A 22,323-nucleotide genomic window follows, 5' to 3' on the forward strand; every position below is an offset into this window, starting at 1 on the left:
TCTCTATGGTGCACCTGTAGAAGGTCAGGATGCTCTCTATGGAGCACCTGTAGAAGGTCAGGATCCTCTCTATGGAGCACCTGTAGAAGGTCAGGATGCTCTCTATGGAGCACCTGTAGAAGGTCAGGATGCTCTCTATGGTGCACCTGTAGAAGGTCAGGATCCTCTCTATGGAGCACCTGTAGAAGGTCAGGATGCTCTCTATGGTGCACCTGTAGAAGGTCAGGATCCTCTCTATGGAGCACCTGTAGAAGGTCAGGATGCTCTCTATGGAGCACCGGTAGAAGGTCAGGATGCTCTCTATGGTGCACCTGTAGAAGGTCAGGATCCTCTCTATGGAGCACCTGTAGAAGGTCAGGATGCTCTCTATGGTGCACCTGTAGAAGGTCAGGATGCTCTCTATGGTGCACCTGTAGAAGGTCAGGATGCTCTCTATGGTGCACCTGTAGAAGGTCAGGATGCTCTCTATGGTGCACCTGTAGAAGGTCAGGATGCTCTCTATGGTGCACCTGTAGAAGGTCAGGATGCTCTCTATGGTGCACCTGTAGAAGGTCAGGATGCTCTCTATGGAGCACCTGTAGAAGGTCAGGATGCTCTCTATGGAGCACCTGTAGAAGGTCAGGATCCTCTCTATGGAGCACCTGTAGAAGGTCAGGATGCTCTCTATGGAGCACCTGTAGAAGGTCAGGATGCTCTCTATGGTGCACCTGTAGAAGGTCAGGATGCTCTCTATGGAGCACCTGTAGAAGGTCAGGATGCTCTCTATGGAGCACCTGTAGAAGGTCAGGATGCTCTCTATGGTGCACCTGTAGAAGGTCAGGATGCTCTCTATGGAGCACCTGTAGAAGGTCAGGATGCTCTCTATGGAGCACCTGTAGAAGGTCAGGATGCTCTCTATGGAGCACCTGTCAGGATCCTCTCTATGGTGCTCCTGTAGAAGGTCATGTTACGCCCAGGCCTAGGGAAACCTAGGCGCAACACAAAGTGTGCACTCTCTCCTCTTTTCCCACTCCCAAGAACATAGACAATGAGACAGTGAATGCCGTTTGGTAAATTGAATTACCAAAGTTTTCTTTTTAACAAATAAGTGCAACAACCCACAAAACAAACAAATCTCTGAACACAAAAATCTTGCCTAACAAATAAGAAAATAAACATACAGGACTCTTACCTACACTGACAGGACAAAACGAAAACGAGAATCAACCAAAAGGAAAAAGGGTTTCACACCTTCACGTAGACTTATGGCATGTCCAACAAGGACAGGTTAAAGTTATGTCTATCCTTTCAAGTTTTACAAAATATTCAAGGACAGAAGTACAAAAGGACAGATACAAATATGCAACAGTTGGGAGCAGGAGAAGCTGAGTCAGAGAGAGGGCAGAGTGACGGCATGGCTGCAGCTTAAATGCTCCCCTCTTCTTCAGGTGGACCAATCAGCCTGTTGAAGGTAGCTAATCAGCTAACGGGCACCACCTGCTTGCTCACACACACACACACACACACACACACACACACACACACACACACACACACACACACACACACACACACACACACACACACACACACACACACACACACAGACACAGGAGGAGGGAAACATCTCTACACACAATACACATAACGACCAGGGTCGTAACAGTCAGGGTCCTCTATATGGAGCACCTGTAGAAGGTCAGGATCCTCTCTATGGTGCACCTGTAGAAAGTCAGGATCCTCTCTATGGTGCACCTGTAGAAGGTCAGGATCCTCTCTATGGTGCACCTGTAGAAGGTCGGGATCCTCTCTATGGTGCACCTGTAGAAAGTCAGGATCCTCTCTATGGTGCACCTGTAGAAGGTCAGGATCCTCTCTATGGTGCACCTGTAGAAGGTCAGGATCCTCTCTATGGTGCACCTGTAGAAGGTCAGGATCCTCTCTATGGTGCACCTGTAGAAGGTCAGGATCCTCTCTATGGTGCACCTGTAGAAGGTCAGGATCCTCTCTATGGAGCACCTGTAGAAGGTCAGGATCCTCTCCATGGTGCACCTGTAGAAGGTCAGGATCCTCATGGTGCAGATGTAGAAGGTCAGGATACCCTCTATGGTGCACCTGTAGGGGAAGAGAAAACCCAAAAGCATAATAGATTCAAAGATTCAAAAGGTTTAATGTCATATCATATATACAGTACTGCAGTGTAGTTGTGTAATGAATGAAAAAAGTGGGTCACAGGTTCCTCAACAATGAAATTACAAGAAAAAAAACAGCATATTTTTTCATTATAATGATAGGGCCTCTTTAAAGCAGATAAGCCACTGATTTTTATATAATTGTATACAGCCCACATATAATGAAGGTAAACATGTTTTAATTGATTTTAAGCCAATGAAGACTTGTGTTGAAATTATGTCATGAACATACACAATTCATAACATGGCAGTCTTCAGTTTGTATGCTCCATTTCCTGGGCAAATCTCCCAGAAAACTGCAGCTGCAACTTTTATTAAATCAAATGTTTTTAATTTCTTACACAGATCTTTTTTCTTGGCCTATTTCTATTATCTTGGCTCATTTTAAAATAGGTTTCTTTTTTTTTGCCTTGATGCATTTCATTTTTGATTTCTCCAATACTAGCAAGCATTGAATAACTTAATAAATGCAAACAAGCACTAAAGCATATCAGGAATCTTATTTTGAAAATATAACCGGAAACTGCTTTAGCCTTAGCTGGTAAACGCCGACTTTCTGCTGGCAGGCTGATGCAAGCTGTGAGTAAGACCTTATGGTCTTTCATCATGTGATGATGAAAAGTCACAAATCGGTCACGTAGTCAAGTTACAATTGTGAAGTGGGTGGTGAGTATTTTTACCTTAAAAAGTGCACAATATTGCAACAACAAAGTGTTTCTAAGCGTCTTCAGGCATTGTGTTCAAATGTCTGCTGCTGTCTCACCAACGGCACATCATTACACATGGTCACCTTAATTCAGCTCCTGATTCAGAGTTTTGAAATGCCTGGAGCAACAGATGGAGATGGAGAAGCAGAGGAGGATGCAGTGGTCTCTGCGAGGGCTAAATAATGTAACGTGAAAACTCATCACAAAAAGTTCACAATGCAAGATCTTCTTTGTAGTGATGGTCAAACAAACATGCCTGTGCTAGAGCCTCTCAGTCTGGAAGATATCACACAAGGTAAATGCAACTGAAATACATAATTCATTTGCACTTGCCTTATAAGTGTGTTCCATAACTGGTCTTAAATGTAACTGTTTTAACTTCTAATAAAGCTTTTTCTTTTGTCTTGAAGCTGTCCTGTTTCTATTTACAGAGTCCTACAGCACATCTCCTAAACCTGGCCTCATAGTCACAACAACTCCCTTATCTTATATTTTCTTTAGCTAAATGGAAAGAAAAAGAGCGACAGCAAGTGGTAATATACAGTTGGCTTACAAAGTTAGCCGTTTGAAAGAAAGAAAGAAGCCCATAGGTTTAGCCATATTTCAGATAAGGGTGCACTGGATCTTACATCGTATGAACCACTGTTGTTAATACATTTTATATTAAAATAACCTGTTCAAAGTCACTTAAATCTCCTTTCTTCCCCATTCTGATGCTCTGTTTAAACCTCACCAGGTCGTCTTGACCATGACTACATGCCTAAATGCATTGAGTTGCTGCCGTGATTGGCTGATTAGATATTTGCATTATCAGGCAGTTGAACAGGTGTAGCCTATACCTATTAAAGTGGCCAGTGAGTATATTCACATACAACATACTTATTGAACATGCGTCCTTTAAAAACATGCAGCATCAGTTTCATATTTTATGAGCTTCCAACAAAACGTGTTCTTTGCTCGCTGAGGATTATAACTGACATATTTTCCATTGTTGTTCTTTCGATCTTTCAGACAAAGGATGCCAGAACAACCATTATATGGTGTAGGAGCCATGAAACGTGTATAGTAATGAGTTTTGTTTTAATATAAGATATTTGTTTGACCACTATTGATTGGTTAGCTTGGGTCACATGGATATGGTCACTCATTATAATCCTGTTCACCTGCGTGAGGTGTGTGTGGAAGAGAGGGTGACACAGGGCCGTTGTACTTTTTGTTGACCGCAAGTTTAAATGATTGCTTTGGTTAATATAACAATGTCTGTCCAAGGATAATAAGTTGATCATCCCAGTTTTCATTAAACTACATAATTTTTTCAATAGAGTTTTTGATCTCAGCAAGTACTTTTTTGTAGCGCGTGTCACTCAATATCAAACAGGCCCGGCCTCAGCCTCTCAGCGACTTTGTTTGTTTCCTGCTGTCGCTATATATGGAGAGATAACAGTGAGCAAAAATAAGTAGACATTGTAATAAACATCACACAAATACATTTGTACTTTTATAGTTTTTTTTTAATGTAAATTCATGAATTAAATTAAATTCATACATAAACAATGCCAAAAGTAACACTGGGAACCCTCCCCGAAAAAGTAAACCTGCAAAGTCAATGCAACAATATAATTTAACATATAGTGGTCGAGTGCCGATGAAAAACCTTTTGGACTTCATGTTTTATTTTTTTAACTATGAATCACAGGTGATTAAAAGCAACTTGGTGACAAGGTAGAGACTGTCATATTAATGTGAGTAAAAAAAAAAACGACATGACTTGTCTCCACTTTGACATCCAGGTCTGTCCATGAGCCACAGTGGGGTGAAAGACTAGTTTTGTTTAAAATGTGGCGCTATTTGAAGTTTTGTTTCCTACAATGTTGGAAAAAAGCATTATGAATACTGTGATTTACAGATAAAAAAACTAAACATGAAAAGAGTTAACAGAGGCACTGTATATAAGCCTGAATAATGAGCTTGATGCTTAACGAAGTTAAATTCCCTTACATTAAATATGTGCTTTTCAAAGTGGATGAGTGCAAAAAATAGATTTTGCAATAGAAAATAAAAATAAGATTGTCATTTTGTTCGCATCCATTTTTCACACAAGCACTCTTTGACCAAAATACACACACATATTTTTTAAAGCTTTTGTTGCCCAACAAAAGGCTGAATTCTTTGAAGCACATAGGTAGTAACTTTATTATTTTGCATTTCTGGCCTCCACCCGTGACGTTTCCCTCTTATCCAGTTTCTCCATCTCTAGCTAAATCAAATATGTGACAGCACCCTTGTTGACCTCACGTAACAACCTGCTCAACATACTCTCACATCTCACTTTGTACATTTATATTCTGTACACACACTTGTTAACGCAATGTACACAAGGACATACCACAAACACATTACTAACAGTGAGTGGGTAAACAGACAGAAAAAGGAAGTAATACACTGACTGTAACAAACGTTAAATGACTGCATGTGTCTTTCATAGAAAAGGGATCAAATGGTTTGTATTGCTTTGGCCTGTTCTGTGAGCAGCCTGCTCGTGTCTCCGTCTCTGGTCTGCAGACGCACCAGAGAGAGGGCGTGGCAGCAGGGAGAAGGCGGGAAACCTTACTGATAACGTGTCGAAATGTTCGTCTTCTCACAGTTTCCAACCATGTGTGGACCAACATCTATCCCCCACGTTTCCCTGTCGTCCTTCTTGGCAGAGGCTCCACTTTTAGAAAGTGTCTTTCTGTGGGGGGAAGTCTATGTCCTCTTGGTCCCATTTGCCTGGGGACAGGCACTCTTCAGTGTTGAAGTCCTGAGGGTTTACCCCAATGTCCAGGACCTGGGGGTTAGTGCGAGACTCAGCGAGTCTGGAGGAACACAAGAAAACACACACTTGATTAGAAAATGCCATCATGGAACAGTGATAAAAGAAAATACTGATATTATGAATGACCATTTAATACAATACTCAACCCCACATTTTTATATCAAGAACTCACATGATTCATGAATTCCTATCTTCTTATTTCTTAACAAACACATGCATTTCACTTAAACCTAACCATGTAAAACACTACTGTATAAATAGTACTCACATGGATGAGTAAAGCTTCATATTGATTTAGCGAAAATGCATGTGGCGAGATTTGGAGGATTATACTGGTTGTGTGATTATATAAATTGTGTGAAAGTGTGTTAACAGATTATTTCATATAGCTTTGCTATTTTAAATGCAGCCCTCACTTTAAGAAAATGAATACGTTTTCTTCAACAATGTATGAGTAATTGATATACACATGATCATTTCAGGGGTTAAGTATAAGAATATTGTGACCAGTGTGAACAATGGTAGAATGTGTACAGAAAGTATAGACAACAACATAGCCAATAAACAAAGTGGCATTCCTATTTGCAATGAGAACATCATGATCAAATACAAAATAGAACACAAACAAACATGCCAGACCTGCACATACAAACAATGCAGATTCATCCATGGTGACATCTCATATTACGGAGCCATGGCCCTAACACTGTCGTAACGCTTATAGAGATTCAAGCACTTCCATAGTACCTAAACCAAAAATGTACAGACTCTCAAAGCCCCTATCATCACTTCTAAATTGTATCTATAAAAGCAATCGCAAAACATAAAGTTAAAGGTGGGGTAGGTAAGTTTGAGAAACCAGCTTAAGTGCGCTAGAAATTGAAAATACACAACCGGAGAAAATCAGCCCCTTCCTTACAACACACAAGAACGCGCACATGACCAATGAGGGCACGAGATAAGTTTGTGCACAGATGGAAGGCTGACAGGCAGGTAGGCCATCCAGTTATTTTAGCCGGCTAAAATGATTGGTCGTGCTTTTTACAGTATTACGGCTTCCACAGATGAAATTTCTTTATGGATTTTTTGTCAAAGCATTTAAGATATTCATTGCTATCGGGATGTTAAGAGCATTCCATGGAATATAACAAAAAGTGTATCTCGAGCCGGTTTCTCAAACGTACCTACCCCACCTTTAACATAATTACCTTACACTCACGTAATATAAGTGAGTGTTTATTTTACCGGCTGCTTAAGTCCTCGCCTACAACACCAGACACATTTCCTTTTTCAGCAAAGCTTTTTTTGGTTTCGTAAGAACCCTGTTACAGATGAAATATGTAGTAGAGACACTACTGTGAGGCGGAGACACATAAAACACTTGTGATGAAGACGTGGACACACACTCAGGTTCTGTGGCAGTGAAGCTAGGTGATGGATCAAACTGTGGAGTGACAATGAGGAAGAGTTCCCCCCGTGATGTGTCTCTAATAAAGTTAAACAACCCTTGTTAATGGGATACAGCCTGAAAAGAAAGCGTGAAACTAAATGAGTCTTAATCAACCTGGATGAGCACTGACATCCAGACAGATGAGCGGTTTGAATAGTGGGTTGACTGTGGGGACAATGGAGGTGGAAGTCACTATGTCCAGTGAATGACATCGTTACCTGAGTAGGATTCAAAGCTATCCAAACTGCGGCTGGGGGTGCAAAGGAAACATCACAAGTCAGGCAACAATTCAACTCTTCTGAACGGCCTTGTAGTAAAGCGAGTGGATACATTTAGACCACAGTGCGACCTAATGCCTATATTCTTGTGCTTCAACAGAAAGAGAAATCTTATGTATGTAAGGCCCATTTTCCTCAACGTTTGCCACACAGAAAACACATGCACATCAAACTGGCTTTTCCTCACTAAGATCAACAGGCACTTCAAAGCGTTGAAGGGGCCCTATTATGCCTTTGGGGTTTTCCCATTCGTGTAGATTGTTATAGGTTTTTGTGCATGTCAATGGTCTGCAAAGGCTAAAATTCCAAAGTTCCTTCCAGAGGGAAACGCCTCCATTGGACTACTGTGTTTACTTCCGTAACATAGTGACATCAGTATGTAACCCTCGCGCTTCTATGACTTTGTACGTGAAGGTTTTGACATCTCTAAGTGGTTGAAAAATCACAACAGAGCTGGCCAGCTAACCAATCAGAGCAGACTGGGCTCTGGTTTCAGACAGAGGGTGAAAAAAGGGGCTGCAGCACAGGCAGGATGAGAAAAACAAAGTGCTTTTTGAACATTAAAGTGAGTAAACGTCTCACAGGCACACAATACAAATACGAACCTGAAAATGTGTATAATAAAGCCCTTTAAAAGCTCTAACATTACATGGTGACAAACACCCCACGGCCAGCAGATGGCAGTGCTGTCTTTCAAATAGCAATACAATAAATCTCAACACATGGATTTATCTTCATCTTGTAGCAAAGTACAATAAAACGTCTCATTTAAGGAAATTCAATGTACCTCACAGGAATTAAAGTTAGGAATAGCCATGTTTAACCTCAGAATTAAAACTTTGGTCTGCAGTTATCTCTATTTTTATTGGGAGGGGGGGAAATGTGCGTGCATCATTTGTCACTTATAGTTGTGAATAAGGCCTGTTTCTCTAAAGCTTAATAACATTTACACACATCTCTGTAATTTGTATCTGAAATAACCCAGTATATCAGCTTCTCCTGATGGACAAAGACTTCAAACCGGACCCTCGGGCGGGCCGAACTCATGTCCATTAGAACAAATCTACACGTGGATGCGTGTGTGCTTACGCTGGGAGCATCGTCATTAATCACAGAGCGGGAGATTAATGGCGTTAGTGTGTAATTACAGTGTGCAGACAAAGAATCATCTGATAACGGGGCTAAAATGGCCCCTTAGTGCTTGATTACAGATGCTGTGGAACCCATTTTCCCTCTCACTAAATGAAAGTGATAGAATTATAAGGCCACTTTTTAATTAGCAGAGGGAATAAAAGGCAGGGCCAGAGGAAATAAATGCACCAATAAACTGTCGGAAGAGTCCTTTTATGGCTGTTGGAAATAAATGGCTGTAAAAGCGCGGTGCGACGTGACCGGAGACCACCACAGTTTATCTGAGTGTTCTGCTGAGTTAGACTCAATTGCAGTATACATCTCATTAGACTCTATACAGATTAGTTTGTTGAAGGCATAGACAGAGTTTAAGGAATTCCAAATCAACGCATACTTTCCTGTCAACATTGAACCTGCAAATTCTAAGACTTTCTTTGAATTTATTCAAACAGAAAAAGTGTCTTTCCTTTGTAATATATATACCAAGTACTCTCAGCAGCACTCATTTGTAATCACTGTCTTTCTGAGCTCATATAAAATCAGTGTGTGGGCCTGAGCCGATGGTAAACAGAGCATACAGAAGCAGCATGACTCAGGGGGAGGGACGGCTGTGTCAGGGCCTGTAAACCGAGCCTCACTCCCGCCCGTGGGAGCGCACCGAGGTGAACCCAGCAGAGGGAGAGGTTGGGTGAATTGTGAGAGCAGCCCAAGACCGCAGGTAGCTATTTCCAGAACAGCAGCCTGTGTGGCTGCAGCCTTTAGGGAAAACCCAAATCTCACGTGTTCTCACCTTGAGAAAGCCTCGTCCAGACCGTCCTCCAACTCCTGAAACACAGAACACACACACATGTTGGTTAGTGATAACGTTGAAGTCTCAAGAGATGATAAGTCTGTCCGGTAGTTGCTCAGTCAGTAGGGGCTTGGAATGGGAGCTGTAGGGTCGCCGGTTCAAGTCCCCGACCAGACCTGACATATGGAGTATGGACTGCTACTTGGAGAGGTCCCAGTTCAATTCCTGCCCTGCCATGGTGCCCTTGAGCAAGGCACCGGACACCCACCTGGCGCTGTAAAAAGCACGACCAATCATCTGAGCCGGCCCGGCTAAAATAACTGGATGGCCTACCTGCCTGCTAGCCTTCCATCTCGTGCACAAACTTGTCATGTGTGTGTTTGTGTGTGTTGGAGGAGGGGCTCTGTAAGGAAGTCTGAAGGAAGGGGCAGATTTTTTCCGGTTGTGTAATTTCAAATTCTAGTGCACTCGAGCTGGTTTCTCCATTCTTACCCTACCCTACCTTTAAAAGTACCAGTCTACCCTCTGGACTTTGTCTGTTTGAGGATTTGAAATGTCAACCTTCTTACGGGTTGAGCTATTTAACTTACCGTACTTTATACTTTTTACACGTACATCAAGTACCAAAATTACTATTATTATTATTTTCTGAGCCTGGATCATGAGTCGTGGCTGTGGTTCTGTCTGACGCTCACCTAACCATTTACAGCCCCGGAGGATTGTTGACATCCACCTGGACCCATCTTCATCTTTTTCTTATACTTCTACAATGAGCTGTGAGGAGTTTATCCATGTCCGATGTGAGGGTCAAAGGACAGAGGGTGTCGTATTCTGTACAGACTGTAAAACCCCCGGTGATAATGTAAAATGTGTGATATTGGGCTATATAAACAAACTTTGATTGATTGATTAAAACTCATCAAGTAGTAATATAATGTTAAGCACATGTTTAAGCCTATCCGACTAAAAGCTGATGAATGATGCTAAAGGAGAGCTGACCAAGCATCTGTATGAGTTGGGAGTGAGAACGTGTTGCACAAGAGCAGTCTCCTCTTGCCTCACATGGTCTCAGGGGGTTTATCACAGTTACTTGCAGCCCACTACCTCTGTAGCTATGTGACCATTTGATAAGGCCAGCTCTGTTCAATAGACTATTGTGTGACTGTGCAGCAGCTGTGTAACTGTAGGGTCCACTCCTTTGGACACAACAGGTACCAGGCACCTCATTAATCAGTGTTTACTGCGTGTATCTCTTCTCGTGCCCATCTTATCGAGCCTGAACAGCTGAAACGTATTGACCAGCCCGACTCTTACCCATACAGTATTGTTGTTCTCTGTGGCATGATTATGCACCGTAAAGGGATCCGATTCAGTCTGCTTTGTTCCTGAGTGGACCAGCGCCATGTTGGCTCCCTCTGCCAAGTCCAGAAGTGTTCCCGTGGCCACCTCTGGAAGGCAAAACAAAAAAGTAAATACATCTAAATGACATGCAAATAAGAATCAGTATCCTTTATTCGTCCCACAGTAGATACATGTGCATGGTTACAGGGGACAGTGCAGCTTAAAAGCATGAGTAGAGTACACTAACACTAAATGAAGAAACAAGTACACATTAATAAAGAAAATATCGAATAAGTTTAAATTCAAGGTAAAAAAAAATAGGTAGCGGCATAATAAAAGTAATTAAACATATAAAGTAAGTGAAGCAACCTTTCACATTCATCATTAAATTCCAAGCCTACAGACAATTATAATATTCATACTCATGCAACAGACTACAGCAGCACGCATGCGTAAAGTCTATGCATCTTCTCTCCTTCAGCCACTAATGCACCTCAGCGGTGCAGCCATCTGTGGGTGTCATTTGTGATGAGTGAGTATGGAGTAACCTCCTGACTTGCACGCATAAAAAAGGTGACACCACTGATCTGTAATCAGATTGGCTTGTAATGGCCTTGCCCGATGATTAATGTGTGTCAACACTAATTTCTGTCTAGCCTTAAGGCTAATGTTGTCCATCGAGCGAACAGTAAAAGCTCAATGATTTGTACTGTAGCACCACAGCAATTCCCTTGGACTTGTCCACTCTGTCAACACTGAGCTCTAAGGCATTTGGAGTATTGTGCTGTTATGAAGAAGGCAATAGTGTGGGAGAGGGGGGGGGGTTAAGACTCATATGATGGTAATACCCCTCAGAGAGCAACTTCGGTGTTTGTTAAGGTAGAAATTAGGCTTTCAGGGCATACGCCAAGCTAGCATGTTTAACTACAGCTACAAGCAGTGGTTGATTAGTGTATCGCAAACAAATTAATTGGCAATCATTTTTAAAATATGGATTATGTTTCCGAGATCTTTTTTGCATTAAAAAGCACAACAACCTATTAACCCTATATAACCCTAACACTCTACAGGAAAGAGAACAATCCCCAAAAGCAGAATAGGGCCTCTAAATAAAGTAAATTATACATCTGTTGATTTGAAACTGTTATTCGGACCAACAAAAATCTATGTGAAGATATAACTGTGGTTTCTGGGGGATTGTCGAAAGCATTTTTTCAAATTGTTGACGTTTTATATAGTGAATGACTAATCGATAGAAAGCAGGCTGAATCGTCCATAATGCATTTGTCTTTCTTTGTTCTTACGGAGAGTGTATGCTGCTGCCAAGAGAAAAAGCTCTGCACCGCTCCGAATCTTTCATAAAGGTGCTTGTGTCGGCACGGTCCTTCGTGTTCATGCAACTGATCAGATATTCTCCCACTGGTGATCATGATCATTGAAGGCCAAATGCGTAATAAAAAAGTAATGAAGCTTTTAAGACAAAGACAAATACTATGAATACACTCTTTGTCTGCAGATTGTTTATCGATGTATTATATGCATTTTAGTTGCATGCCCACATGTAAGCCTTTAAAGAGAAGATAACAGATGGGATGATGCGGCTAAACCCCCGACCAATCAGGGCGACACAGGAAGAAGTGGCATGCCTATCTTGTAGCCTCTGTGAGAGGCCTGGCGCCAGGAGAGAGCAGAGGGTATCATGTCTCATGAATACATCTGACTCACCTCTGACAACACAACTGATCCTGAGAGTCTCTGACTCAGTGGCATGCCATTCGATCGGCCAAAGTGAATAAATGGTGCATAGGAGTAGCTTTCTGATAGCTCTAAAGCTCGGCTGTCCCCAATCTTTGCTTCAGGGAAGGACGGCAATGCTCAGCCTGTTTTGAAAGGCACTCAGCAGCTTCTCCCGTGTATAACTCTGCTGTACAATTACACCAATTTGCTGTACAGAAATACAATCTGCTGGCAGCCAAATGGCCCACCGTATGGTCAGTGGGATAACGTTTCTCCAATAACGCACACCGAGCCTCTCTGTTGCCAGAATCGGTTTCTAAGTCCCACTTTACGACTTCTCACCAGGGGATCATCCTTACAACCCGTGTGGGCCACAGCCCCAAATATAGTGTCGGATCAGATTTATGATGAGAGATCACTCTCTGGCTGGAGGCCACCTGGCAGGGCGGGGGGGGGGGGGGGGACTCAGTGCAAAGCTGATGTTTTTAGATGCTTTTTCTGCTTGAAAAAGAAACTGTACAGTAACCACTCAAGTGTGAAAGGGAAACAGGCACGAACAAAACAGGATAACAAAGAGAAATGAGAAATAAGTGAACAGCCATTGTGCCACTGGCATCAAGATGCTCCTCAGCTTATTGACTCCTAGAGCGAGGGCAATACATGGAACTAATAATGCCTTAAGGTTGTCTGGCTCACTGGACGCCAACAGCTTGTTTAGAAGGCCTGAGCCACGTCTAAAGTCCTGGAAATCTTAGTTCATCTAATCAAACAATGGCCTCTTTCATGCTTTCCATGCAAACAGGGCTGTAATTGTGCTTCTAAAAAGGAGAAAGAATATGGTTGTTTTTCCGTGAACAGTTCTCTATTGTTGTAAATGTCACGGGGATTGGTGAACCAGGTTTTTAATGGATCCACAACACGGCTTTCAATTTTCCTAATTAAAACCACCATCATCATCATTGCCATTATCATTACATAAATAGACCACTGAAAATGTCTTTTTCTGTTTATTGTAATGAAGCTAGCGTGAAAGAATAACACAGATTGTTGTCAGCTGACCTGCATCCTCAATAGAAGCAAACCTTTGACAAGTGGCTGATTACTCTTCCTCCCCCCCCCCCCCCGCCCCCGAAGCTACGATTCCTGACAGAAAGGGCGAGGGAGGGGGAGAGAAAGACGTGATGATGGGTGACATGACTCACCTCCTCCCTTCAGGCTGCCCAGGCTGGCCGAGCTGTCCGACTGCGAGCTGCTGGCTGCTTCTCCGTCTGAACCCGACTTCACTCTCTTCTCTTTGTCTGTGTGAGGGGTGGAGGAGGACAACAAGCAGTCAGTCAAACTGTGACTCAGGAGCTTGTAACCACAGGGTGATACTTAAGGCGTTGTTTACCTTTCTAGCTGCTTAAAATGTTTCTCTAACCAAGCATATCACGAGTGTAAACAAATTAGCGGCCGTAAATTGGCAAACAAGGCCATTACTCAGGCCATCTGCCAGCTGAAACCTAGAGGGACCTCGAAAGATTGTAACACACACAGCAGTAAATACATTAAGTGCAGCATTTAAATAGAGCAGGCATGGCATCTGGGTCAGAGGGATAATACGCTGCAAACATTCTCACCTGCTGAGAAGAAGGCTTTTCACCAAGTGCAAGTGACAACAGCTCTCATTGTATTTCACCCTCTCTTAAACTCATTCTAGAGAAGAGGGATCGCATTTATCAAGCATTTCATAATGTCTCCTTGGAATTGCACTGAAGGTCAACCCAGGACTTAACACACTTGTGACTCATCTGTAAAACGTCCCCATGAAAACAAGTCGTACTCTGTTTAATAAGCCTTTCAGTTACACCCCTTGTTAACGGTTGTTTTTTTACGTAACGAGTGAAAAAGGTTGTGTCATACAGTCTTGAACCCATATCATCAAATATAATGGCTACATTATTTTTTTAAATAGCCCAAATACAAATGATACGAGACCCTATAAAGGTATTTCACCTATTTTAATTAAGTTACACCTAATCTCACTGAGGAGTTATGTGCATTATGGAGGCTCATAAGGGCCATGAAAGTTAGATGTATTACTTCCAAAGTGTTCGACAGAATAATCTCTGTTGTGCAGCGGCATGTTCCTCCTCACGATAAAGCATAACATTGTGAGGGAATCTGTTTCTGCTGAGGCAGCATGGTTGCTCCTGTGCATCTTTTAAAAAGTCTTCAATATTCTTGTGAGTAACCAGTGCGTCCCAAAACACCCTCCTCTCACTCTCTGAATGAATACCATCTCCAGGTCTCTAACAGGTTAGGACTCTTCTGCAGTGAGTGTTATACAGGTTTTCTGCATGTAAATGGTCTGCAGAGTCTAAAATAAAACACACAATGAAAGTTCCTTGTTCCTTATAGCTGCTAACAGATTAAATGCTTTTACTTCTGCTCCTATTAGTGGAACAAAAATGCGTCACCCTGAGAAAATAAGGCCAGTTAGGAGTAATCACCTGCTCTTGCTTGATCAATACAGACACAGTCTACTCACAAATGCATCTTTCCACACTGTCTACTTCCTAAAACATCACCTTTCCCAGGGTATGAAGGCTAGGCAGACGCTAACACAGGAAATACCTTTTGAACAAGTGTGAACTCTTACAGAAACAGAAATGCACACTCACTGTAACTCAAGCTTCCTATACTGTAAGTACAGATTAAATGTCCATTACTGTTTAACGAGACCTGCTTACAGCAAGGAGATTGTGTTTCATCATCATCCTAACTCTAAAAAAAGCACCACATCCCATTTCCCATGAGCCCAGGTAGCCAAGTGATGACAGTGTTACACAACTTTCCCTGGAGTGACTGTATCCCCCCTCTGCCTCTCCAGAGCATCGTTTTTCAGCCAGCTAAACATGGCAGCAACATACGAATCTGCTCAGTTCAAAGCCAGCTGTAGTGTTTACAGTGAATATTCAATGAACACAGATTTATGAGCAGAGATGAGAGCAGTAATATACAGAGGAATGTGGGTCAGGAATAAGTGGTGGGCTGCGGAAGAACCACTGTGGGTGTCGGAGGAGAGTCGGTAAGAAACAGCAGCAGTAAACTAGACACACAGTAGATATCCCCTCTTCCTGCTCTGATCCTCCAGGGTCTTGTCACTTTAATGAAACAGACTCCAATGGATTTGTCCCCCTCTCCCCTTCTTCTTCTCTTCTACTCTCTTTGTGAAAATATCCTTTTCCCCCGCCATGACCCCACCAGCTCGACACGAGTTCTCCTTCATCAGTGACACCGCACTGAACTGGGAGAAAACAGCTCGGCAAATGTAACTGCTTAGTAGGCCCGCTTAGAAAAAGACGACGGCGAAGAATGGCGAGGGAAGGAACAAAAAAAGAAGAAAACTTAAAGGGTGATAGAGGAGGCAGCAGGTTTAATATTCAACTCAAAGTTACAAACAACCGAATGAAGAGGCGTGAGGAAAGGAGCCCGTGGCCTTGATGTTGGAGGAAAAATAATCCCTCCCTTAGATTGGAAATGTGCATCAAAACACACAGTAGAAGAAGAACATGTAGGAATGTGGAGTGAATAGAAAAGGATGTATACAGTGCCAGTGTGTGTCTCTAAAGAACGGCATAAATAAACTCGCCTTGGCGCAGAGACAGGATCAATGGCACTGACACTGAATCTGCCAGGGGGTTGAGATCCCGCTGACACACGCACACAATCATTTTCCTTTCTCTCTTACACACCCCCCGTCCCAGAAGCCCCCGCTGCCCCGCCTTTCATGCTCTCTTGCCCTCTCCTCATCAACCATCCCTCCCCCCCCCCCTTCTCTCACCTCTCCTAGCCTCCTTATAAGAAGCAGAAGCGAGCGCTGTGATGGGGGGGGGGGGAGAGGAGGAGAAGGGGAAAGAGGAATAACTCCACAAAGGGGGCGGGGTCAAGGTGCCAGGTGCAAAACAAGACAAGACGGCAACAAAGGAATAAATCACGAACAAATTCAAAAGGGCGCCTTCGACACTCGTGGAGAAGATTGGAGGGGGGGGGGGGGTGCAGAAACCTGTATTATGCGAGCTGCTCATTTACACTGGAGTCATACATGCAGTAAATCACATGCGTGTTCTGCTGAGCTGTACAGAAGAATGTGTGTGACACCAGGCTTACAGTGCACTTTGATTGCCTGTGTGTCCACGGAGGTGCCTGAACATGCACCGTCTGCTTTTTTTCCTCAGCGTAGTCTACTATTAAAATGAATGCCATTAAAAGAGGTTGCATGCCTCACAAGTCTGACGTGAAACTATAAATATGTAATGGAGGAGAAAATGAACATGTTTGCACTTCAGATGAAACCCATCTGAGGGAAATCCCAGCCTCCCACACGGCTGAGTCCTGCTCTCACTGTAAAAAGGAAGATTTACCTCCAGTCAGCCCACCTCTGCCCCGGGCTCACCTTAACTCCTCTCCACCCCCCCGGTGTCGATACCCAGATGACTCTTTAACCATGACTGAGCTGCCTGTAATAAAGAGGCTTCACTAAACTAAAGCATGTCTCTGTTCTCAGGATAATGATTTAACCACTGTTAGGGCGACGTCTTTAATCACCGGGGACATTCCTCTACTGCATGTGAGGGTTTGAGGTGAGAAGTCAGTAAATAGTTCTGCAGTATATCACACGACCCCTCTTGGAGGTGTCAAGGCTGAGAGACTTTTTTACCTCCACGTTGTTTGGAAAACATCGGGATAAAAAAAAGACAGGACCTTTGTTAAGACGGAAGACACACAGTGTGTACAGTAAATGGAGAGACTGACAACGGCGGGGGAGGAGAGGGGAAGGAACATTTTCACTCCTCCGTCACACTTCTCTGGTTGTCTGGGGCGACCATGCGTACCTTCCTTGGCAGCCTGCCAGAATTCAAACGCCACTCTGAAAGCCTGAGCCACCGTTAGGGTCACCGCCTGGGCCTGTGGGGGGGGGGGGGGGGGGGAGCAGAGGGAAAAGGTGAAGTCAAAAAGGGAAGATGAGTATGCAATGCTTCCACATACAGTAAAACTACAGGAGGAAAATAAACCCGTAGGCTCCATGACGAGTTGTTTATGTAACAGGGAGGATACGTGGCCTTTCTGCCAGAACTAAATTAGTGAGGGGAAGGAAAAGGAGGGAGTGGCTCCCTCATTCTGCAAACCTCCAGGGATGGAGAGAATGCCACAGAGGGATGACAGCCGGGGGGGCTGTCATCCCTCTGTGGCATTCTCTCGGGGGGCCCCTTTAAGTTCTCACTCCTCGCCTTTCTCCTAATACTTGGACATTTGCATACATATAAGTAAAGTGGTACAAAGTGGCAGATGTTCTGAGGTCTCTCTGCAACACACTGTATCTGCATAGAGTGCTTTCCACACGCTGCCAGGAGCAATAGCTGTGTGAAACACCTGAATGCAGAATCCTGCACCGTACAGAATCTGCAGCCTGAAGCTGTTTTTCACTTTACATTTATTTATATGTAACCCATGGCATTAAATGGATAGTTCAAGGTGGTGGGCAATTTGATTTCTTGGGAATTCGTTAAAAATATATATGGCACTTTGGTTTGCTCAATATGAAGCCACAGCCAGGAGGTGAATAGGTAATACAAAAAGGAACATAAGGTTACAGCTTTTCAGAACGGTGGGAAAAACTAGCTACCAGAACTAATAAATCATACTTATTGACAGGTTACTTTTTTGTTTATTCTGCACAAATACACAATGTTCAAACAAGATGTGTTCTGGGTCTTGCATGATGAATAATTAACTAGGGAGGTATACAAGTGCTGATAGGAGGATTTTATTGGATTGGATTTTACAGAGCCAGGATACCCATTTCCCCTTGATCCCAGACTGTATGCTAAGCTAACCTGATACCTGGCTGTTGCTTCATATCTAAAATACACGAAGGTGATATGAATCTTGGTCTTGGCAAGAAAGCAAATGTTCAAGTGTTCCTTTATTTAGAAAGGGGGGAGATCTGGTAACAGCCTACTGTGCACACAAGTGGTGTTTCAGGTACATGTAGACGCAGAAAATCATTTACGTACCATTTTTCTCTTCGTGCAGAGGAAGGCATGACACTGCAACGTCTCGTTGTGTTGGCTCTGGACGATGTAGGCAAACACTTTGTCATGTATCTTGTCCGCTGTGCAATATGATATTCTGAGGGGGGGGGGGGGGGGGGGGGGGAAACACACATTTAATAAAAACTGCAAGATTTAAACAGTCATGCGGGGCCATCGTGCAACTTCATCTGCACTAAGCCGTTAAGCTAGTCCAAGCAATCTCATTTAAAAATGGTCCAATCTAGCAATTCTTAAAAAAAAGAAAAAGAATGCCATTCATGAAACCAGCTGCACGCACAATCTCAGCGCTCTGCACATGATCACACACACAGCCGTGTATTTGAACTGAACATGTGTGAGTGGCCATCTGTGCGATTTCCCAAATGGGATGCAGTTTCAAACAAGTCGCTACATCACACTCCCTCGGGGTCCACGGCTTCGCTGCACCCCACACACACACACACCACACACACACCACACACACACACAACACACACACACACACACACACACACACACACACACACACACACACACACACACACACACACACACACACACACACACACACACACACACACACACACACACACACACACACACACACACACACACACACACACACACACACACACACACACACACACACACACACACACACACACACACACACACACACACACACACACACACACACACACCACACACACACACACACACACACACACACACACACACACACACACCCACACACACACACACACACACACACACACACACACACACACACACACACACACTTCCTGGAGACTTATCCTAAACTTAACCATAATCAACACATGCCTAACCCTAACCCTTACCAAGTCTTCACCCTAAAATTAATGATTCCCCTTATGGGGACCTCCAATTTGTCCCCATAAGGGAGGCGAGTCCCCACACGTGACTGTGTAAACAGATGTAGGTCCCCACAAGTATAGTAATGCTAGGACACACACACACACACACACACACACAGTTTGAAATGACAGCGCTCAGATTGGGCCTGGCCCCTGTTGAAAGGTACATGAAAAGACTCACGCAGACACAGGTGATTGTTTTTGTCCCGGGGGAAGGAGGTTGTCCAGAGTTTTAGGAGAGATATCATTCTTGCTCGTCAGTCCCAGGTGCAGAGTAGGGATTTTAAATGACACTGAGATGATGCTCCACAAATAGCTTTTCTCCATCGTTTGATCATCATGCTGTATACCAAAGTGACCGGTGCGCGGGCCAAATGGGGAGGAAAGCCCAAAACGATGGAGGAAGGCTATAATGAATGTGTGCCATCTGTCCTCCCTCTCCCCTTGGAGCATTAGCACTGTGCTCAAACTTCACAGCGGGAGGGAGGGCGACGGGGAAATTAGGTGTCTAGGCAAATCCATTACTTTTATTGGTCGTCTGTCTTATGAGCAGATGTCCATGGGAGGAACGATCCAATGGGGTGCGAGATACAGCCAGATGCTTTACGTCTCCACACCATCCTGAGGTCACAGCTGGACTCACCTTGCGCAGTCGGCCTTCTAATTGCTGCAGTATTTACCTCATGTTCTACAAATGGCAGAATATATCAGAGTATTAGCAGTTTAGCAGTTTACTGGCCAAGCATCACAAAGGAGTGGGGTTGTATGCTTTGTTTTTTTTTGCACACAAATAAAAGGGAAGCTTGTGGCAATAAATTCAAAGGTTGAGGTTGTCGGGTTAGGGTTAGCCCAGCGATGTACAGGAAGAAAATCCTGTATGAGAAGTGAGCTCCAAATGATCTTAACGGCCAGGAACAGTTCTTCCATGACAGGTGATGTCAAATCAAGCAGGTGGGAGAAATGTAACTGTTGCATAAATCAGAAGGTGACAAAGAAAAGCCTGAAAGATGAAGTAAAAAATAAATCTAACTCTAGGATGACTTGAGAAAAGAATAGAGATTTGTCCTCAATCTGCCAGAATTTAGGAGAAATTATTCAACATAAGCCTTTTGCGTGTAAAAATGATTTAAAGTCCCACATCTCCTGGATCAATGTAGAATTTTAGAAAAGTTATTCAAACTTGGATTGTAAGCTTGAGGCCAATAGAGGTTAGGCAGCTTTAAGCGTGCAAGCTGCAGCAGGCAAGTGAGATCTGTTGACATTTACTAGGGAGAATTGGTGTCTGTCTCAAAGTCAGACATACAGCTGATGGCATGCTCCCTAGGGAGGTTAGATTGATGAGACATACTGCTGTCTTTACACACACATATATTACACTAACTTGGAATACCATACCTGCTCTTAAACTTGCATCCACCCCGTGATGGATGAGAACAAATAACAACTTTAGTTTTAATTTAGCTGACAAGCTAAAGTATTTCAGACCTGGGACCAGCCGGCTGAGTCAGGGACACAGGATGTGTAGTTGAGGAGCACTGACCTGTATATGGAGATATTTTCTATCATCTGGTTGGAGGCACTGTCGTAAAGGATGATTCCTCTTGGGGAGACCGTTAATGTGACTTTCTGGAGTTTTTTCCCACTTGCTTTGGCCTGGAGGAAAGGGAAAAGGAAAGTCAATCCAGTGAAAAGTTAAAAAAAATGACAACAAATATTTCTTTGTTTTGACAGTACTTTCTGCTTTATGAAGACAAGAGATTTCTAACATTTCTCTGTGTAAAAACCTTTGAATCTATTATGTCAACAAACGGAAACAAGCATTTTCAGGGTGGCTTTTGCGAAATGTTCAGATTTCTATTCCAGAAATGTATGCAAATAAGCGCCTGTTTAATGAAGAGAAAGCCACATTTGCATGTTTAATCAAATATTTCTGAAAACATGAATAAAATGTACCTTATTTTATGTCCCCTCTTAACAACCCTACAAACACCTCCTCAGAAATTAAGTGTGTGCGAGTGAGGGAGTAAATTACTTCCTATTGGCCAGACAAAATATTTCTTTAAACCAAGTGCACTACAGGACCTATTACAGGAAATTGATAACTTAAAAATATCCCATTCGGCAGAATAACATCCTTTTTTCAGAGGGATTCCAAGGGCGGCCAACAGATTAGGCCCAATCAGAGCCCACGCCTCCCTCCCCATACATCACTGTGTCGGGAGTCCCACTGCTGCCGCTAACTTCATTATCCAGAGAGCTGCCAGATCCAATAACATTAAGCCCTTTCTACCATGATAAAGCAGGCTGAGCCATATACTGAGCAACAGTGTCCAAACTAATCGCATCCTCTTCTAAATGTCATCGGGGGCCACGGGGGAGGAGAGCAGGGAGCCAACAGTCACTTTTCACAGAGGTGTCATCCAGGTCAGAAGCAGGAGGAAGCTACTGGGTGAGTATGATTTTCAAGTTGTGCAGGCGGGGAGGTGGGAACAAAGTGGAGAGTTGGAGAGAAACACATTTTGTGAATAGGCAGTGTGTGTGTGTGTGTGTGTGTGTGTGTGTGTGTGTGTGTGTGTGTGTGTGGTGTGTGTGTGTGGTGTGTGTGTGTGTGTGTGTGTGTGTGTGTGTGTGTGTGTGTGTGTGTGTGTGTGTGTGTGTGTGTGTGTGTGTGTGTGTGTGTGTGTGTGTGTGTGGTCTCTCACCGTGGCCACTATCCTCTTGACAGCGGCCGCAGACAGCTCCTCTCCTTTGGGCTGCTCAACCATTGTGACCCCCAGGTACTTGAGCTGGAACACCATCCCCTCCAGAAGGGTCTCCCTGGTGTCCGTCCAGTTCTCTGGAAGCTCTGCAGAGGAGACATAAGAGACATGCATCAGTGACTCAGTGCTCATCAGCAACCCGGCTGTTACTTTCTACTGTAAGGCAGGCTG

General features: G+C 43.5%; 1 protein-coding gene across 3 annotated transcripts in view; it reads right to left on the reverse strand.

Moving 5' to 3' along the window:
- Positions 1-4,371: 4,371 nt before the first annotated feature.
- ldlrap1b (low density lipoprotein receptor adaptor protein 1b) overlaps positions 4,372-22,323 on the reverse strand; it is a 37,005-nt gene continuing 19,053 nt past the window's right edge. For 2 of the 3 annotated variants that reach the window (XM_034222252.1, XM_034222251.1), the window contains exons 2-9: positions 22,096-22,238; positions 20,934-21,046; positions 18,480-18,594; positions 17,298-17,370; positions 13,623-13,718; positions 10,657-10,790; positions 9,343-9,377; positions 4,372-5,733 (exon numbers count right to left, since the gene is read on the reverse strand). In XM_034222252.1, the coding sequence (XP_034078143.1) occupies positions 5,595-5,733; positions 9,343-9,377; positions 10,657-10,790; positions 13,623-13,718; positions 17,298-17,370; positions 18,480-18,594; positions 20,934-21,046; positions 22,096-22,238 (848 nt within the window). In that variant the 3' untranslated portion in view covers positions 4,372-5,594. The remainder of the gene's footprint in view (positions 5,734-9,342; positions 9,378-10,656; positions 10,791-13,622; positions 13,719-17,297; positions 17,371-18,479; positions 18,595-20,933; positions 21,047-22,095; positions 22,239-22,323) is intronic. The other variant, XM_034222253.1, reaches the window with a different exon arrangement.

This window comes from Gymnodraco acuticeps, unplaced genomic scaffold (assembly GCF_902827175.1).
Source record: "Gymnodraco acuticeps unplaced genomic scaffold, fGymAcu1.1, whole genome shotgun sequence".
Lineage (NCBI taxonomy): Eukaryota > Metazoa > Chordata > Actinopteri > Perciformes > Bathydraconidae > Gymnodraco > Gymnodraco acuticeps.